Source organism: Triticum urartu, chromosome 2A (assembly GCF_056163025.1).
Source record: "Triticum urartu cultivar PI428250 chromosome 2A, HENAU_Tu73, whole genome shotgun sequence".
Taxonomy (NCBI): Eukaryota; Viridiplantae; Streptophyta; class Magnoliopsida; order Poales; family Poaceae; genus Triticum; species Triticum urartu.
In genome coordinates this window covers 1,722,343-1,744,257 of record NC_141874.1, presented here as the reverse complement: position 1 = coordinate 1,744,257, position 21,915 = coordinate 1,722,343, and the positions used below count along the sequence as shown (strand labels likewise).

The 21,915-nt window shown below is 45.1% G+C and overlaps 1 protein-coding gene and 1 pseudogene across 1 annotated transcript; one reads left to right on the top strand and one right to left on the bottom strand.

Moving 5' to 3' along the window:
* The window catches only part of LOC147982663 (uncharacterized), a 108,596-nt pseudogene that overhangs the window by 43,566 nt on the left and 43,115 nt on the right, over window positions 1–21,915 (top strand).
* On the bottom strand, window positions 20,439–21,404 carry LOC147982666 (uncharacterized). The gene has a single exon (XM_087542630.1). The coding sequence runs from the start codon at window positions 21,304–21,306 to the stop codon at window positions 20,719–20,721; it is 588 nt and encodes a 195-aa protein (XP_087398756.1). The 5' UTR covers window positions 21,307–21,404; the 3' UTR covers window positions 20,439–20,718.

Genomic DNA, 21,915 nt, shown 5'->3' with positions numbered 1-21,915 from the left:
CTTAGCACACGTACAGCTCGATGACGATCCCCGGGCTCCGATCCAGCAAAGCTTCGGGGAGGAGTTCCGTCAGCACGACGGCGTGGTGACGATCTTGATGTACTACCGACGCAGGGCTTCGACTAAGCACTACAACGATATGATCGAGGTGGAATTTGGTGGCAGGGGGCACCGCACACGGCTAAGGAACGATCTCAATGATCAATTGTGTGTCTAGAGGTGCCCCCTGCCTCCGTATATAAAGGAGCCAAGGGGGAGGGGTGCGGCCAGCCATAGGGTGCGCCAGGAGGAGTCCTACTCCTACCGGGAGTAGGACTCCCCCCCCCAAAACCTATTCCAACTAGGATTCCAAGGGGGAAAGAGAGAGAGGGGGGCCGGCCACCTCTCCTAGTCCTAATAGGACTAGGGGAAGGGGGGCGCGCGGCCACCTATGGGCTGCCCCTTTTCTCCTTTCCACTAAGGCCCATGAAGGCCCATATGGCTCCCGGGGGGTTCCGGTAACCTCCCGGTATTCCGGTAAAATCCCGATTTCACCCGGAACACTTCCGATATCCAAATATAGGCTTCCAATATATCAATCTTTATGTCTCGACCATTTCGAGACTCCTCGTCATGTCCGTGATCACATCCGGGACTCCGAACTAACTTCGGTACATCAAAATGCATAAACTCATAATAACTGTCATCGTAACGTTAAGCGTGCGGACCCTACGGTTCGAGAACAATGTAGACATGACCGAGACACATCTCCGGTCAATAACCAATAGCGGGACCTGGATGCCCATATTGGCTCCTACGTATTCTATGAAGATCTTTATCGGTCAGACCGCATAACAACATACGTTGTTCCCTTTGTCATCGGTATGTTACTTGCCCAAGATTCGATCGTCGGTGTCCAATACCTAGTTTAATCTCGTTACTGGCAAGTCTCTTTACTCGTTCCGTAATACATCATCTCACAACTAACATATTAGTTGCAGTGCTTGCAAGGCTTATGTGATGTGCATTACCGAGAGGGCCCATAGATACCTCTTCGACAATCGGAGTGACAAATCCTAATCTCGAAATACGCCAACCCAACATCTACCATTGGAGACACCTGTAGTACTCCTTTATAATCACCCAGTTATGTTGTGACGTTTGGTAGCACCCAAAGTGTTCCTCCGGCAAACGGGAGTTGCATAATCTCATAGTCATAGGAACATGTATAAGTTATGAAGAAAGCAATAGCAACATACTAAACGATTGGGTGCTAAGCTAATGGAATGGGTCATGTCAATCAGATCATTCAACTAATGATGTGACCTCGTTAATCAAATAACAACTCTTTGTTCATGGTTAGGAAACTTAACCATCTTTGATTAACGAGCTAGTCTAGTAGAGGCATACTAGTGACACTCTGTTTGTCTATGTATTCACACATGTATTATGTTTCCGGTTAATACAATTCTAGCATGAATAATAAACATTTATCATGATATAAGGAAATAAATAATAACTTTATTATTGCCTCTAGGGCATATTTCCTTCAGGAGTGCCCTGATCACTCGCTGGAGAAGGAGGAGGAGGAGGCGGAGTGCCCTGACGCGACGGAGGAGGAGGAGGAGGAGGCGTCTAGTTTGGAAGCTTGATGTACTCCTTCCTCCATAGACAGGTACTCCTTAAAGAATAAACCAGATGATTCTCCCCTTCACCTGTAGGGTAGTCAAGCTCCAGCTCCTCAAATCCCTCCATTATTTCATCCACCGTCACCACAGCATAGCCATGTGGAATCGGACGACAATGAAAAGTTCCCTCAGCTGGAGGAGGAGCAACAGAGCCGACGACCGCCTTCAAGGTCAAGTTCTGGCATTTTGTCATTAGCTCGCAATGTTCAGCCTCCGTGATACTATGCACGGGGTAGCGAGGAGCCATGAAATCAGGCTGAACGAGCTCCGTGGAAGCCACACTGCTTCTCCACTAAGATGGTGGGGTAGCTTCTGGGGAAGCGTCAAAGCAAGGATCTTCGTGCCGCTGAGATGGTTGGCCGGTAGCTCGCTGGCTCTCAAGTTCCTCCAATTTTGCTAACTTTGCACTGATCCTCTGCATTTCTATTGCTTCCGCTTCCCTCTTTCTCTCTCTGCTTCTGTAACCACCGCTGTCGGGAAACCCATGCACCCACGGAACGGAGCCTGGAGTGCCGCGTGTTCATCCAAGGTGCTCAGGATTCCCGAGGGCCTCTGTCAGCTCGTCCTTCTCTCTATCAGGATGAACGTCCCTTCGTGCGTTGCCTTGATATATTTCTGAAGCTTCCGGATGGGTATTGCAAGTTGCTCGTCTGTCCAAACACACTCCCCTCTTTCTGGGTCCAAAGTTCCCCCATCCCCGAAGAACCAAGTCCTTGAACGATCTGGCCAGTTCAATGTCGCTGGTTAGACCCCTTTTGCAAGCAGGTCTTGCTCAGCTTTGTCCCACAACGGCCGGGCTTTGCCGTAGATACTTCTTCTTTGCAGCATTTTTCTTGTTTGTCAGTGACCTTTTCATACCCTTCTCTGATTTCTTGTAGGCCACAAATGCGGGCCAGTGATCTCTTATCTTCTCATATCGACCGATGAATTCTGGAGTCTCATCTTTCTTGACAAACTTTAGGTTCAACTCTTTCTTCCAGTTCCTGAATAGATCTGTCATCTTCTTAAGAGCAAACGCCTTGACCTTTCGCTCTATAACTGGGTTATTCGGATCCTCCTTTGGCGGTAGGCTGAAATTTGTCATCAGCGAGGTCCAAAGATCATCTTTCTTTCTATCCTAGACATAAGAAACTTCAGGGTCCTTATTCTTATTCCATTGCTGGACGCTGATCGGGACACTTTCCCTAACAAGAACTCTGCACTTATGTACAAATGTGTCCTTGGTCTGCTTGGGAGCAATAGGTTGGCCATCGTTCGCGACTTATGTGATCATGAACCTTTCTTCCTGGCGCAACCTTTTCTTCGGGCTTCATCTCCTTATGGAAGTTTGGCTCGATCCGGAGGGCTGAAAGAAGAAAGAAGCGTTAATATATGTATATACCAAAACAATTAATGCATCAAGTCAGTGTTGGCAATATGCCCTAGAGGCAATAATAAAAGCATTATTATTATATTTCCTTGTTCGTGATAATTGTCTTTATCCATGCTATAATTGTGTTATCCGGAAATCGTAATACATGTGTGAATAATAGACACCAACATGTCCCTAGTAAGCCTCTAGTTGACTAGCTCGTTGATCAATAGATAGTCATGGTTTCCTGACTATGGGCATTGGATGTCATTGATAACGAGATCACATCATTAGGAGAATGATGTGATGGACAAGACCCAATCCTAAACATAGCATAAGATCGTATAGTTCGTTTGCTAGAGTTTTCCAATGTCAAGTATCCTTTCCTTAGACCATGAGATCGTGTAACTCCCGGATACCGTAGGAGTGCTTTGGGTATACCAAACGTCACAACGTAACTGGGTGACTATAAAGGTAGACTACGGGTATCTCCGAAAGTGTCTGTTGGGTTGACACGGATCAAGACTGGCATTTGTCACTCCGTATGACGGAGAGGTACCACTGGGCCCACTCGGTAATGCATCATCATTATGAGCTCAAAGTGACCAAGTGTCTGGTCACGAGATCATGCATTACGGTACGAGTAAAGTGACTTTCCTGTAACGAGATTGAACAAGGTATTGGGATACCGACGATCGAATCTCGGGCAAGTAACATACCGATTGACAAAGGGAATTGCATACGGGGTTGCTTGAATCCTCGACATCGTGGTTCATCCGATGAGATCATCGTGGAGCATGTGGGAGCCAACATGGGTATCTAGATCCCGCTGTTGGTTATTGACCGGAGAGTCGTCTCGGTCATGTCTGCTTGTCTCCCGAACCCGTAGGGTCTACACACTTAAGGTTCGGTGACGCTAGGGTTGTGAAGATATGTATATGCAGTAACCCGAATGTTGTTCGGAGTCCTGGATGAGATCCCGGACGTCACGAGGAGTTTCGGAATGGTCCGGAGGTAAAGAATTATATATAGGAAGTGCTGTTTCGGCCATCGGGACAAGTTTCGGGGTCACCGGTATTGTACCGGGACCACCGGAAGGGTCCCGGGGGTCCACCGGGTGGGGCCACCCATCCCGGAGGGCCCCATGGGCCAAAGTGGGGAGGGGAACCAGCCCATAGTGGGCTAGTGCGCCCCCCTAGGCCCACCCCATGCGCCTAGGGTTGAAACCCTAGGGGTGGGGGGGCGCCCCACCTTGCCTTGGGGGCCACTCCAGCCCTGGCCGGCGCCCCCCCTAGGAGATCCAATCTCCTAGGGCCGGCGCCCCCCCTAGGGGAGCCTATATATATGAGGGGGAGGGAGGGGGCAGCCGCACCCTGAGTCCTGGCGCCTCCCTCTCCCCTGCTACACCTCTCTCTCTCGTAGTATAAGGCAAAGCCCTGCTACTGTGACGCCCTGCATCCACCACCACGCCGTCGTGCTGCTGGATCTTCATCAACCTCTCCTTCCCCCTTGCTGGATCAAGAAGGAGGAGACGTCACGCTGATCGTACGTGTGTTGAACGCGGAGGTGCCGTCCGTTCGGCGCTAGGATCTCCGGTGATTTGGATCACGTCGTGTACGACTACCTCATCCCCGTTCTTTGAACGCTTCCGCTCGCGATCTACAAAGGTATGTAGATGCATCCGATCACTCGTTGCTAGATGAACTCATAGATGGATCTTGGTGAAACCGTAGGAAATTTTTTGTTTTCTGCAACGTTCCCCAACAGTGGCATCATGAGCTAGGTCTATGCGTAGTTCTTCTTGCGCGAGTAGAACACAATTTGTTGTGGGCGTAGATGTTGTCAACTTTCTTGCCGCTACTAGTCTTATCTTGCTTCAGCGGTATTGTGGGATGAAGCGGCCCGGACCAACCTTACACGTACGCTTACATGAGACCGGTTCCACCGACTAACATGCACTAGTTGCATAAGGTGGCTGGCGGGTGTCTGTCTCTCCCACTTTAGTTGGAGCGGATTCGATGAAAAGGGTCCTTATGAAGGGTAAATAGAAGTTGACAAATCACATTGTGGCTTTCACATAGGTAAGAAAACGTTCTTGCTAGAACCCTAATTCAGCCACGTAAAACTTGCAACAACAATTAGAGGACGTCTAACTTGTTTTTGCAGCAAGTGCTTTGTGATATGATATGGCCAAAGTTGTGATGAATGATGAATGATATATATGTGATGTATGAGATGTTCATGCTATTGTAATAGGAATCACGACTTGCATGTCGATGAGTATGACAACCGGCAGGAGCCATAGGAGTTGTCTTTATTTTTTGTATGACCTGCGTGTCATTGAGAAACGCCATGTAAATTACTTTACTTTATTGCTAAACGCGTTAGCCATAGTAGTAGAAGTAATAGTTGGCGAGCAACTTCATGGAGACACGATGATGGAGATCATGATGATGGAGATCATGGTGTCAAGCCGGTGACAAGATGATCATGGAGCCCCAAGATGGAGATCAAAGGAGCTATGTGATATTGTCCATATCATGTCACTATTATTATTTGATTGCATGTGATGTTTATCATGTTTTGCATCTTGTTTACTTAGAACGACGGTAGTAAATAAGATGATCCCTCATAATAATTTCAAGAAAGTGTTCCCCCTAACTGTGCACCATTGCGACAGTTCGTTGTTTCGAAGCACCACGTGATGATCGGGTGTGATAGATTCTAACGTTCACATACAACGGGTGTAAGACAGATTTACACATGCAAACACTTAGGTTGACTTGACGAGCCTAGCATGTACAGACATGGCCTCGGGACACAGAAGACCGAAAGGTCGAGCATGAGTCGTATAGAAGATACGATCAACATGAAGATGTTCACTGATGTTGACTGGTCCGTCTCACGTGATGATCGGACACGGCCTAGTTGACTCGGATCATGTTATACTTAGATGACTAGAAGAGGGATGTCTATCTAAGTGGGAGTTCATTAAATAATTTGATTAGATGAACTTAATTATCATGAACTTAGTCTAAAATATTTACAATATGTCTTGTAGATCAAATGGCCAACGTAGTCCTCAACTTCAAGCGTTCCTAGAGAAAACCAAGATGAAAGACGATGGCAGCAACTACACGGACTGGGTCCGGAACCTGAGGATCATCCTCATAGCTGCCAAGAAAGATTATGTCCTACAAGCACCGCTAGGTGACGCACCTGTTCTCCCTGCAGAACAAGACGTTATGAACGCTTGGCAGGCACGTACCGATGACTACTCCCTCGTTCAGTGCGGCATGCTTTACAGCTTAGAGCCGGGGCTCCAAAAGCGTTTTGAGAGACACGGAGCATATGAGATGTTCGAAGAGCTGAAAATGGTTTTCCAAGCTCATGCCCGGGTCGAGAGATATGAAGTCTCCGACAAATTCTTCAGCTGTAAGATGGAGGAAAATAGTTCTGTCAGTGAGCACATACTCACTATGTCTGGGTTACATAATCGCTTAACTCAGCTGGGAGTTAATCTCCCGGACGACGCGGTCATTGACAGAATCCTCCAGTCGCTTCCACCAAGCTACAAGAGCTTTGTGATGAACTTCAATATGCAGGGGATGGAAAAGACCATTCCTGAAGTATTTTCTATGCTGAAATCAGCAGAGGTAGAAGTCAAGAAGGAACATCAAGTGTTGATGGTGAATAAAACCACTAAGTTCAAGAAGGGCAAGGGTAAAAAGAACTTCAAGAAGGACGGCAAGGAAGTTGCCGCGCCCGGCAAGCAAGCTGCCGGGAAGAAGCCAAAGAATGGACCCAAGCCCGAGACTGAGTGCTTTTATTGCAAGGGAAGTGGTCACTGGAAGCGGAATTGCCCCAAATACTTAGCGGACAAGAAGGTCGGCAAAACAAAAGGTATATGTGATATACATGTAATTGATGTGTACCTTACCAGTACTCGTAGTAGCTCTTGGGTATTTGATACCTGTGCAGTTGCTCACATTTGTAACTCAAAGCAGGAGCTGCGGAATAAGCGGAGACTGGCGAAGGACGAGGTGACGATGCGCGTCGGGAATGGTTCCAAGGTCGATGTGATCGCCGTCGGCACGCTACCTCTTCATTTACCTACGGGATTAGTTTTGAACCTCAATAATTGTTATTTAGTGCCAGCTTTGAGCATGAACATTGTATCGGGATCTCGTTTAATTCGAGATGGCTACTCATTTAAATCCGAGAATAATGGTTGTTCTATTTATATGAGAGATATGTTTTATGGTCATGCTCCGATGGTGAATGGTTTATTCTTAATGAATCTCGAGCGTAATGCTACACATGTTCATAGTGTGAATACCAAAAGATGTAAGGTTGATAATGATAGTCCCACATACTTGTGGCACTGCCGCCTTGGTCACATAGGTGTCAAACGCATGAAGAAGCTCCATGCATATGGACTTTTAGAGTCTCTTGATTATGAATCATTTGACACGTGCGAACCATGCCTCATAGGTAAAATGACCAAGACTCCGTTCTCAGGAACAATGGAGCGAGCAACCAACTTATAGGAAATCATACATACTTATGTGTGCGGTCCAATGAGTGTTGAGGCTCGCGGTGGCTATCGTTATGTTCTCACCCTCACTGATGACTTGAGTAGATATGGGTATATCTACTTAATGAAACACAAGTCTGAGACCTTTGAAAAGTTCAAGGAATTTCAGAGTGAGGTTGAAAATCAACGTGACAAAAAAATCAAGTTTCTACGATCAGATCGTGGAGGGGAATATTTGAGTCATGAATTTGGCACACACTTAAGAAAATGTGGAATAGTTTCACAACTCACGCCGCCTGGAACACCTCAGCGTAATGGTGTGTCCGAACGTCGTAATCGCACTCTATTAGATATGGTGCGATCTATGATGTCTCTTACCAATTTACCGCTATCTTTTTGGGGCTATGCTTTAGAGACTGCCGCATTCACTTTAAATAGGGCTCCGTCAAAATCCTTTGAGACGACACCGTATGAATTATGGTTCGGGAAGAAACCTAAGCTGTCGTTTCTAAAAGTTTGGGGATGCGATGCTTATGTCAAGAAACTTCAACCTGAAAAGCTCGAACCCAAGTCGGAAAAATGCGTCTTCATAGGATACCCTAAAGAAACTATTGGGTATACCTTCTACCTCAGATCCGAAGGCAAGATCTTTGTTGCCAAGAATGGATCCTTTCTAGAGAAAGAGTTTCTCTCGAAAGAAGTAAGTGGGAGGAAAGTAGAACTTGATGAAGTATTACCTCTTGAATCGGAAAATGGCGCAACTCAAGAAAATGTTCCTGAGGTGCCTGCACCGACTAGAGAGGAAGTTAATGATGATGATCAAGATACTTCTGATCAAGCTCCTGCTGAAATTTGTAGGTCCACAAGGACACGCTCCGCACCAGAGTGGTACGGCAACCCTGTCTTAGAAATCATGTTGTTAGACAACAGTGAACCTTCGAACTATGAAGAAGCGATGGCGGGCCCGGATTCCGACAAATGGCTGGAAGCCATGAAATCCGAGATAGGATCCATGTATGAAAACGAAGTATGGACTTTAACTGACTTGCCCATTGAGCGGCGAGCCATAGAAAATAAATGGATCTTTAAGAATAAGACAGACGCGGATGGTAATGTGACCATCTATAAAGCTCGGCTTGTCGCTAAGGGTTATCGACAAGTTCAAGGGGTTGACTACGATGAGACTTTCTCACCGGTAGTGAAGCTAAAGTCCGTCCGAATCATGTTAGCAGTTTCCGCATTCTACGATTATGAGATATGGCAAATGGACGTCAAAATGGCATTCCTTAATGGTTTCCTTAAGGAAGAATTGTATATGATGCAGCCGGAAGGTTTTGTCGATCCTAAGAATGCTGACAAGGTGTGCAAGCTCCAACGCTCGATTTATGGGCTGGTGCAAGCATCTCGGAGTTGGAACATTCGCTTTGATGAGATGATCAAAGCGTTTGGGTTTACGCAGACTTATGGAGAAGCCTGTGTTTACAAGAAAGTGAGTGGGAGCTCTGTAGCATTTCTCATACTATATGTAGATGACATACTTTTGATGGGAAATGATATAGAACTCTTGGACAGCATTAAGGCCTACTTGAATAAGAGTTTTTCAATGAAGGACCTTGGAGAAGCTGCTTATATATTAGGCATCAAGATCTATAGAGATAGATCGAGACGCCTCATAGGTCTTTCACAAAGCACATACCTTGATAAGATATTGAAGAAGTTCAATATGGATCAATCTAAGAAGGGGTTCTTACCTGTGTTACAAGGTGTGAAATTGAGCTCATCTCAATGTCCAACCACGGCAGAAGATATAGAAGAGATGAGTGTCATCCCCTATGCCTCAACCATAGGTTCTATTATGTATGCCATGCTGTGTACCAGACCTGATGTAAACCTTGCCGTAAGTTTGGTAGGAAGGTACCAAAGTAATCCCGGCAAGGAACACTGGACAGCGGTCAAGAATATCCTGAAGTACCTGAAAAGGACTAAGGAAATGTTTCTCGTTTATGGAGGTGACGAGGAGCTCGTCGTAAAGGGTTACGTCGACGCTTGCTTCGACACAGATCTGGATGACTCTAAGTCACAAACCGGATACGTGTATATTTTGAATGGTGGGGCAGTAAGCTGGTGCAGTTGCAAGCAGAGCGTCGTGGCGGGATCTACATGTGAAGCGGAGTACATGGCAGCCTCGGAGGCAGCGCATGAAGCAATTTGGGTGAAGGAGTTCATCACCGACCTCAGAGTCATACCCAATGCGTCGGGGCCAATCAAACTCTTCTGTGACAACACTGGAGCTATTGCACTTGCCAAGGAGCCCAGGTTTCACAAGAAGACCAGGCACATCAAGCGTCACTTCAACTCCATTCGTGAAAATGTTCAAGATGGAGACATAGATATTTGTAAAGTACATATGGACCTGAATGTAGCAGATCTGTTGACTAAACCTCTCCCTAGAGCAAAACATGATCAACACTAGAATTCCATGGGTGTTTGATTCATCACAATGTAACTAGATTATTGACTCTAGTGCAAGTGGGAGACTGTTGGAAATATGCCCTAGAGGCAATAATAAAAGCATTATTATTATATTTCCTTGTTCGTGATAATTGTCTTTATTCATGCTATAATTGTGTTATCCGGAAATCGTAATACATGTGTGAATAATAGACACCAACATGTCCCTAGTAAGCCTCTAGTTGACTAGCTCGTTGATCAATAGATAGTCATGGTTTCCTGACTATGGGCATTGGATGTCATTGATAACGAGATCACATCATTAGGAGAATGATGTGATGGACAAGACCCAATCCTAAACATAGCATAAGATCGTATAGTTCGTTTGCTAGAGTTTTCCAATGTCAAGTATCCTTTCCTTAGACCATGAGATCGTGTAACTCCTGGATACCGTAGGAGTGCTTTGGGTATACCAAACGTCACAACGTAACTGGGTGACTATAAAGGTAGACTACGGGTATCTCCGAAAGTGTCTGTTGGGTTGACACGGATCAAGACTGGGATTTGTCACTCCGTATGACGGAGAGGTACCACTGGGCCCACTCGGTAATGCATCATCATTATGAGCTCAAAGTGACCAAGTGTCTGGTCACGGGATCATGCATTACGGTACGAGTAAAGTGACTTGCCTGTAACGAGATTGAACAAGGTATTGGGATACCGACGATCGAATCTCGGGCAAGTAACATACCGATTGACAAAGGGAATTGCATACGGGGTTGCTTGAATCCTCGACATCGTGGTTCATCCGATGAGATCATCGTGGAGTTTGTGGGAGCCAACATGGGTATCCAGATCCCGCTGTTGGTTATTGACCGGAGAGTCGTCTCGGTCATGTCTGCTTATCTCCCGAACCCGTAGGGTCTACACACTTAAGGTTCGGTGATGCTAGGGTTGTGAAGATATGTATATGCAGTAACCCGAATGTTGTTCGGAGTCCCGGATGAGATCCCGGACGTCACGAGGAGTTTCGGAATGGTCCGGAGGTAAAGAATTATATATAGGAAGTGCTGTTTCGGCCATCGGGACAAGTTTCGGGGTCACCGGTATTGTACCGGGACCACCGGAAGGGTCCCGGGGGTCCACCGGGTGGGGCCACCCATCCCGGAGGGCCCCATGGGCCAAAGTGTGGAGGGGAACCAGCCCATAGTGGGCTGGTGCGCCCCCCTAGGCCCACCCCATGCGCCTAGGGTTGAAACCCTAGGGGTGGGGGGGCGCCCCACCTTGCCTTGGGGGCCACTCCAGCCCTGGCCGCCGCCCCCCCCTAGGAGATCCAATCTCCTAGGGCCGGCGCCCCCCTAGGGGAGCCTATATATATGAGGGGGAGGGAGGGGGCAGCCGCACCCTGAGTCCTGGCGCCTCCCTCTCCCCTGCTACACCTCTCTCTCTCGTAGTATAAGGCGAAGCCCTGCTACTGTGACGCCCTGCATCCACCACCACGCCGTCGTGCTGCTGGATCTTCATCAACCTCTCCTTCCCCCTTACTGGATCAAGAAGGAGGAGACGTCATGCTGATCGTACGTGTGTTGAACGCGGAGGTGCCGTCCGTTCGGCGCTAGGATCTCCGGTGATTTGGATCACGTTGTGTACGACTACCTCATCCCCGTTCTTTGAACGCTTCCGCTTGCGATCTACAAAGGTATGTAGATGCATCCGATCACTCGTTGCTAGATGAACTCATAGATGGATCTTGGTGAAACCGTAGGAAATTTTTTGTTTTCTGCAACGTTCCCCAACAGTCAGCACATGCATAATTAATATATATACCTCGCTGGACTTTGCAATAGCTCCCTCCTCCATTCGGTCACCGGAGCCGTCATCATGATCTCCTTCCTCCGTCATTCGGTCACCAGAGCCATCAGGATCTCCTTCCTCCGCCATTCGTTAATATATGTATAGACGACCTGAAGTAAAATGAACTTTGTCCATTATGTGTAGTGATTCTATGTACCAAAGTACTTTACATCATTAGTACTCAGATCCGCATTGTACAAACTTTGTTGACCAACCATCAGCTTCAACCTCCTCGGCCAGTAGCTGAGGAGTGTTTTCCTACTTTATAAAGCCATTATAAGGGCAAAGATTTATTGAAAACAAGGAAATCCGGCCATGCGGTTTTATAAAGAAAGGTACGCGGAGAGATATGTTATATTACTATTTGACATAAGAAGTATCTTCCAAAGAAAATAGTCCCGCTATCGGTTCCTTTCTTTGAGTTGTCATGCTGATCATGATCATGAAACCTCACATCCGACCAATGTGGGAGGAAAATATTGATGTTTTAGTTTGGGGAAAGTTCCCGAACTCTGTGGTTTTAAGTGAACCTAAATTTTCACTTCCATCGTTGCCAACCAATCATAACCTTTAAGATGGCTAGCTTTCGGCTTCACCCAGTCTGAGGTACTAACTCGGATGACCCGGTAGTAACAATCACAGAGATGCTTCCTTTACCGCCTAGCCGAATGATCGGGAACGCAGGGGTAAGCACAGGAGCCAGGCAACCCCGCTTGGCCAAAATCTTAAGTCAAATTGATGCATATTTATGGCTTTATAACGATAATTACGGAAGGCAGTGATTGTATAATGAATACAAACGCTGATGATACATGTTTATTTTGACTCTGTTGCCACGGTTTATCATTTGAAAGTGGCCCATTGTCGGCTTCTACCCCTTTGTAGATGCTATGCAGGGTGCTTCTGTAGACAAGACAACCCTTAACTGATGTCTCAATGCCCGGAGGCGGTTTTGTTAGCGGAAACAAGGCAATCAGATATGCGGGCTTTATAGTTTTCCCTTAGTCATAGGAGCTTAAAGTTGGGTAGCCAGTTACTAGCCCCCAGTTAGTGTTCGGTGTCAGCCGAGGTCAAGCCGCCCCGTTAACACTTTGGCCAATGTTATGAACGGCCCGTCGTTTAACACGGGGTGACCTCCATCGATCTTATAGTTTAACACACTCATAGGATCGCTGACCAGTTTACGCTTATTGTGACAGTCAGTTTTTAGCTTTCTCCACTGAGACCCTTAACGATGCGAGCTGGAAGCACAATCGCAGTGGTTCTCCCTTTGTGCACCTAGCCGAACAAAGCGGAGCGTAGGGGGCAATCATAGGAGCCAGGCAACCCAACTATTGACCGAAAACACAATTCAAAACCGATGCATATAAAGCAATATCCGAAAACGTTTTGCCGAGGAGTCCATGGAGTACCTTGGCTTTTGGTGGGTTCGGCTCTAGTTGCAGCCCTCGTTGATATTGCCGAAGTTTTAAAGGTGTCCGGTGTTGTACTGCGAGACTTATGCTGGAGACACACAAATAGGTTAGAAGTGCCATAAGCTTGGAAAACCAAAAAACACACATAAAAACTTTACGTCTAAATTAGATCAGGTTTTGTGGTGTCAATCTAAAATTGGTCTTAAAATTAGTATGTGCTTCTGTCGTGCTTTAACATGATACATCCAATCTACTTCAAGTGGGTCATCCTTTGGCTTCAACCTCCTATCCCGAAGGCAGAGTGTTTCTCAGGCCAGTTTAGCGAACTAAAATCGAGCGGCTTTAGAGAGAAATCAGGCGACGGCTATTGACCACACACTCAAGTTAGAAAAAGGAGTAATAGAAAAAAACTTTGTAACGACTAAAAATGAACTTATTATAAAATGGCTCCTGTAAATTTAAGAGCCCCCAGTTAATTAGGGCAAAAGGAATGTTTTTAACTAACAACATTTTTAACAAACATAGTTTTTTGTTTAACAAAAAATATAATGCTTGGTGGAACCGAATAAATTTTTTTAAAAGTAAGCATGAAAACAACTTAGCTGGTTAATGTGCTCAGCATTGACGACACGGTCCGGGCGTGTGGTGGGACGAAGACGCCCATTGATCTTCGACCGGTCGGACATGGAGCATAGTCCTCGGACTATCCGAGGTCCCAGCCCCCAAGCCGGTTTCAAGGTGGCCGCAACTTGACGAGGTGGCGATGTAGCACAGTCGATGCGGCGAGGCGAAGCCCCTGGTCCAGCCGAGGAGATGGAGTAGGTTGGCCGGATGACGCAGAAGTGAACACGTGACGCAACCGAGGTCGACTACCCAGTGGAGTGGCCGTGCGGAGACAGTGACATAGAGGGGCGCGCCAAGGCGATGTCACAACTTAGTCAACGCATGTGGAACGACGGCGCCAAGGTGGCGGCATGGCGTGGTCGAGGTCGATTATCAGGCGCGAGGTCGATGTCGACATAGGTCGGCTGGCCGAGGTGACGGCGAAAGGGTAGCCCGACCAACGTTACGTATGAGCGTCGGTAGAATATCTCCGCAAAAATAATGCATTACAAGCCAGCAGAAATATTTTGTGTATAGTAATGCTAACCGAGTAGTCTGGAAAAATAAAACCTGTTCGCCCGCGGCGACGACCATAGCGGACTGAAGCAAACAGATAAACTGATCCGTAATGAACATGCTGCCAAACTAGTACTACCTAAAATGATTAGTAGCAATTTGGTTTTGCATACTTGTGAACAAAAGTAGTGAAGAACCGGCGGTCGACTAGGTAGAAGGCAAGGCGGCCGCTGCATGACACATGCACGCCTAGTATATTCTGATCGCTCGGCGGCGCTCCAGATCAAAAGTGGTCTGCAAACAAAATAGTACAAGACTACAGGCAAAATAAATCTGATGTAGGCAGAATAGATTGAATTGAAATCATAACACCTGATTTATGCCGTCGACGTGGTGAGTACCCCTAATTCAGGACACCGTCACTCCCTCTCTAATATATTCGACTGTCGGTGATGGTTGCTCCTCCCTTCGTTCCCGAGTGTATTACACCAAAATGTCTAGCATACGGGAATGAAGGAGAAGCGACCCCCACGTCAACAGTCGGGATTCTTCGTCTCTAACATTTGCGATCGTCGGTGATGGTCGCTCCTACTTTCATTCGAAAGTGCATTACACCAAAATGTCTAGCACCTTCGAATGAAGAAGAAGCGACCCCACGGCAACAGTCGGGATTCTTCCTCTCTCATATTTCGATAGTATATGGTGGACACTCCCTCATAGATATCTCGATGGTTGGTGATGGTCGCTTCCCCTCCTTCTCTCATGCGTTACTAATGTATATCACGAGAAGAAGGAGAGGAAACAACCCCCACGACAACAATTGCCATTCTTCTTCTCACGTCTGTGGTGGACACCCTCCCTCACTGATTTTTTGACCGTCATCTATGGATCCAGACATACTGAAAGTCAACCCAACATGTCGTTTAATCAACATTCCGGCAAATCCAGTGCAGTCGATATTTCCTATATTCTAGCACAGGTCATGTTAAAATTCATGGAAAAACTTCGGGATGACCTTTGCTAAAAACAGGACATATCGAGCGCCTGGAATTTGCCGGAACGGAAATGAATCAACATTCCGGCAAAACAAAGGCCACTCAGAGGTGTTCTCTGCAAAAATAGGCCACATGTCCAAAGAGACAACCAATACATGTCCAAATATCATCATACACATGTCCGAGGACAACAGACGGAGGAGGTGGACTTTTAGCTCACCTACTCAAGTGTAGAGGTAGACAAAGCTCCGACAACAATCACTCTAGGGAGACGCGACACTACAAAGCCTGCATATTCCACCGAGTGAAAAAAATTTGATCATCAAATCTCGTATAGAATTCTTTGATGACAAAGTGATAATGACATAAATATAATTAAATTGTCCTAGCACATTTCTATATTTAAAAAAGATTACTAAAATTTCTGTACGTAAATTTTCTTACTAAAAATTCCTATTACTAAATTTGATACCTAAAAATTTGTCATAAAGCATTCCAATACATTTCTATAATAGAAAATTTTATATTACTAAAACTTTGTATCTACATTCTACAGCAAAATTCTACCTATCTTTCTATTTAAGAAACCTCCATTCTACCTATATTTTTATTTTATTCTATCAGAATACCTACATTCTATTCATATAAACTATATGTTCTATTTTATTCAAAAAACATACATTCAACGATCAAATTCTACCTATCTACCACACTACTGCCTACTACCATTCTACCTATTTAGTGGAAGAACAGAGGGTGGGAGGGAAGAACAGAGGGAGGGAGGGAGGAAGGGATGAAGAGAGGAGGGAGCGTCAGCGGCAGTGGGCGACAGCGAGGAGAGGAAAGCGCGAGAGAGAATGAGGAGAGAGACTGATGAGTCGAGGAAATAGACGGCCGGGTGGGCATAAGCTTAGGTTAGTAGTAGCGCTCGGTACAAGGCTCGCGCCTGCTAAGCCCAATACCTTTAGCGTTGGCGAAATACACCGCGCTGCTGATAAGCGAGGCCCACCAGTTGGCAGATTATAACCATAGTTGCAGTGCCGGGCTAGGTGCCCGCGCTACTGCTACATGATTAGCAGTAGCGAGGGTATTTTCGGGACACGCTGCTACTACAGGTAGTCTCAGTGGGTAAGGTGGGACCACTTATCAGCAGCGCTGGGTGGACATCACGCGCTACTGCTATAGACTTACCTGTAGCGCTGGTTTTAGACAAGCGCTACTGCTAAATAGTAGTAGCAGTTTCTTATTATCCCACGCTACTGTTAAGGTGCTATCTATAAGATATTTTCTAGTAGTGGCTGCCTAGCGACGCGAGCGAGGCGACCGATAAAACGCTGGGCCGGTCGACCGTATACAAACGTTTTCTCTAAAATAATCAGTGTTTACGGGAAGTTGGGCAAAAATACCTCTTCAACAGTTTTCCTAAAGTGGCCACAACTTTATATGATCCCGACTTTTTTTGCCTCAACTTCCCGCAGATGTTGTTGGAAACTGCCACCGTCACCCGGCACGCTTGCATCCCCGCCACGCCGCCTCGGTCGCTGGTGGCCACCACATCACCTACCATCATGTGTGTCACCAACTGGCGGGTTCTAGGAAATTGTTTATTTTTTGTGTAATTAAAAATAAAGTAAAAATGGATTTAGTGTAAGAAGTTTAGGGTAACTAACAAACGTTGCTCACAAACAACTTCCCCTAACTTTTAAGGGAAGGCCGAAAAACAGTTTCACGGGCAGATTTTTAAGGGAGCTGTGGCGTTGCTCTTAGAATGGCGGAAAAAGGAGAATGCAAAATTTTCTGCCGTGTTTGAAAAGAAGACATACGTTCAAGTTTATATGAAAACTATCAACAAACAGAATACCATATTAGTTATATGTAAATACATCATAGAGTGTACTTCTAAAAATATAAGAAAAAATAGGATTGCAATTCCTATATACCTAAGAGATTCACCCCGCTATGTTATTATCTTAACATGGAATCTATCCACATCATCAAGTAGGCCCACCATGTAAAAACTCTTTCCAAGTAACTCTTTATGCACATGCTCCCACTAACTCTTCATGTGCATGCAACCTATCATAAATAACCACTAGCAAACATGCCCGTGCGTTGCAACGGGAGAAAACAACCCTCACACGCCCTTTACCCACTGAGCATGGCCAAAGACATCACCCTCATGCCCATAACATAATAAACATGACTAATACCTCATCCTCATGTCAACATCCTCCATTTCATCTAACACCAGACACATGTTTTCGCTTGTCGTCTTTGCCGTCCTCGTTGTTGGTGGTCGCAATACCAGTTGTCCCTAACCAAGGTTGGCCAGGTCCAATAGTTGGATTGTTCAGCCATCTTCGTGTCCGGGGAAGAGCAAGAGCATTGAACAAAGTATTTTTTTTTATCATCGGGCTAATATAATAGAGAGAAGCACTACACATAATATATGTCGGTGTCATCATGTAAATTGAGTAGTTTGTGCCAATAGACCATGAAATCTTAGTTGGACTCCTCATGCATTTTGACGGGAGTCACTGGGCCAAGTGAGACTGGTCGTACGTGAAGACGCGGCAGAGAAAAAGATTCCTTCCTTATCCCTAGTTTAATAAATTAAACTAAAACAATGCATCAAGTAGGCATATTTCAAAAATTCACCAAGTTCCATTAATAGGTATAGATTAAAGCAATTTAGCTACATTACCTCCCAGTTTTTTAAAAAAATCATGTTTTGAAAAAATGTTTGCCTTTTCAAATTTAAAGTTCAAAAATATTTGTGTTTTTAAATTTTTGCAATTTTTAAAAATAATCATAAGAGTACCTCCTATTTTTCTAAAATTGTTTGTGTTTTAAAATTATTCAGGTTTCAAAAAAAATAAAAAGAGAAATATTTTTCTTTAAAAAATGTTCGAGTTTAATTTTTTTATTAAAAACTTTGCAAAAAATTTGCGTTGTCAAATATATTCACTTAAAAAAACAAATATTTTCCTCTCAGTATTTCGCATGACTGTGATCTTAATTTAAAATTTGCGCTGCTAATTAAACACAAACACTTGTTTAATCTAGTGGCTTGCATTGTGAGCGCTCCTGCGTGAGCGAGTGTGTTCGATTCCTAGCAGCGCGGGCTGTTAGTACGCTAATGGGCCAGATTTTTTTACTGGCGGGGGCTGTTGGTACGCTAATGGACCAGCCCAGTACGGCTCTGTGCGTCCTGTGATTTTTGTTCGACAGAAAAGAATCGGGAGAACGATAAAACGCTCGCACGAGAAAACACCTGGGACGTACGAAAATTTTCTGGGTCCCACCATAAACCAAAAAAATTGGAGAAACAATCCTTCCTTTAATATTAGGTAAAGATAAAGATTAACTATTTTTTTGCCCTCTCAAGCAACCACATCATTCTAGGTTTCTTTTCCTATCTATGCGACCAATTTTTTTAATGAATGCACATCTATAGTTGCTATCATTGTTTTAGGTTTAGCCAAGGGTTGCTGCCATCGGACATGAAATAAGCGCATGTTTCCATGTGTCAACAGCCCCGCAAAACAAGCAAGTATCCTCTGTTGCCATGTGACGGTGTTTGAGGACCGAGCCCGTTGGCATGGAATGACGAGCTAGCCGCCAAACGAAAACCTTGAGTTTAGATGGAACTTGCATGTGCCAGATCATGGACCACTTCTTGGTCTCTTGATACTCATATGATGTACCGTCCTCCTCTGCAACCATGCTCATATGATGTACCGTCCTCCTCTGCTAACCAAGTGGATTCAACTGAAGTCTAATCACTGATCAACATCACGTTGAAGGAGAATAGAACGGAGATAGTTTATCTTCTGGGTTGAATTCCAAGTCCCTCCAACCAGCCACAATTCTTTTGCAGAAGAGTGAAGTCTACCAAACCATCTGTCATCTTTGCGCACCATTGATTACTCTACTGCAGTTCTTTTAGTAGTTTATCTTCTACACTCTTTGTCCCGATAGATAATTGTGATAATATATCTTCCTCTGTTTATTATGTGTAGCATGACTATGTTGTTCAGTGTATTTCAATTTGCCGAGCTTAAGATAGTTTGTCTGTATGCTCGTCTCTTGATTCTCTTGTGCTACTTTGTTATTCAGCTGAGCTATGCTCTGATGAACATTTCTCAGTAAGGTGTATTTAGTATCGTGATCTATTTCGTCATATTGTCCTCCATGGTGTTTGTGTTGTTTCCTTTCTGTGTGACCATTGTTGTCACGAAAGTTCTCAACCACTACACTAGGAAGATTATCATCGCTTTCATCGAAAGTTTTTCTTAGTCATACTGGTTTAGCCTGTTTGTCTTCCTCTGCTTGTGCTTACTTGGTTTCAGTGTTCCTATTGTAGTATTACTTCTGCTGTTTTGTCTCGGGTGGTTTGAAGTTTTGAAAATAAATAAATTAAATATCCCATTGACCCCCCCCCCCCCCTCTAGTTGATATACTCTCGATCCTACACAATGTTTGTCTAGAGTCAAAGGGTACAAAATTTGTTCAAGTTTATATGAAAACTATCAACAAACACAATACCAAATTAGTTATCATTAAATACGTCATACAATGTACTTTCAAAATTATGTCAAATTAGCGTTGTAATTTTTGGTTGTTTTTCTACAAACATGGTCTATATTTTTTATATGCACTCGGTTTAGGTGGCCTTCACCGAGTGCTTGAAGGTATGCACTTACCCGTTATATAATCATTCCCCGGTAGTGATTTATCGGGGGAAAAAAAATCTGTTGCCGGTCATGGCGTCTCTGAACCTTGCCAATATTGGAGCTGAGTCTCTCAGCTCAGCTCTCCCAATTCATTTGCACCCGCGAAATAAATAAATAAACCATTTCACAGGTCACAAGACAAGTACACAAAAGAGGACATACGAGTTTGCTTTTCTCCTTTCTATCATCTTCTTCTGACCCCCCAAAGAAAACATGCAGCAAGAGAAGATTTTGTGCCACTCGCGCATGCACCAAGGTAAGAAACTCTGCCAACATGCAAACACATCTATAGGAGTAGCTAGCTAGCAAAATGTAACGTGAGGTTAGAGATGATCTAAAAATTATATACCACTCTTTCTTTATGGCTTCTCCAAGAAGAGCAACAACAAAATGAATTTTATTTTCGCAACAAAAAAAACAGACAAAATAAATGTTGAACAAAAAAAAGCAACAACAAAATGAGATGAAAACACGCGCATGTGAAAACAAACATGCATGAATGAGGCACTCTGAAATGAAGGAAACACCCTGCCTCAAGTACAAGGAAGGAAGGAAGGAAGGAAGGAAGGAATGCATGCATGCATTTTCATTTTTCAAGCGGCCGGACACTTTTCATTGTTGTGGAGGATGCAGTCTTCACTTTTCTTCTTCTGCGCTAAACACTCCTTGAAGCATTTCAAGTTTTGCTGTATGGCTTTCTTGTCGGCGGGGGTGGCCTTGATGTAGCAGAATCTCGACGCCGCACCGCCGCATTCGATGTAAGCTTCGTCGCTGCAGCTGGGATCCTTGCATGCCGTGTCGAGGTCCGGGATGCAGTGCTCGCCGGCAAAATCTCCGACCGTCTTGTTGCCGGGGCAGGCCCCATGCTCGTCGACGGCATGGCCGAGGGCCACGTGCCCCCACGACATTGCCGTAGAAGCATAATCATAGTTGTCTCCACCGACCTTGGCCAGCTCGTCGAACATGCCCTTGATGGCCTTGACGCTGTCGGCATCATCGTGGCAGGTCGTCTCGACCATGGTGGTGCACGCGGGGTCCTTGTTGCCGCAGAGCTTGGAGTACTCGCCGACGCAAGCAGACTTGTCATCCCCCTTCACCACCGGCATGGATGATGCGGCCACCACCACCACCACGAGGGTGACGGCGACGACAACACTAGCCTCCTTGCGCTCACCGGCCATCGATCGATCTTGTTTTGTCGATTTCTACTCTTTCTTGTAGCTAGCTAGTTGATGGGCACCGGTGGTACGTACGGTGTTGATTGAGATGCTATCATGTCTTAGAGCTCTGAGCCATATACATATATGGATGCCAAATTTGGTACTACTAGACCGGCCGGGCAAAACGCTCACCCACACACACACGTAGGGATGGAGCTTAATTAGCGTACATGCATGCCGGCAGCAACGACAACTTTTGCATGAGCCTTTCCTCCTTCCTCTGGTCTAGCTAAAACAAGAAAATGGAAGGGACACTAGCTACGTTTTCATCCGCAAGCTGGACACTAGGTTCAATCTACACTACAGTTCTGTAGTAACTTTTAGGTTTCGTAAATTTTGTCTTATTTCATACGTAAAAAGAAAACGTAAGAAAATATATACTCACCGTAAAAAATATTTTATGGTACGTAAAGTTACGAACGTAAAAACATACATAAAATGCGATATTTCTGGTCTTATAACCTTTTTTTTATTTTTCTTATACCAAATTTAACATAGTGAATTAATATGAATGTAACTATTTGTATTGCAAACATAATTTATTTATGAAACGATCGTAAAATTACCTCG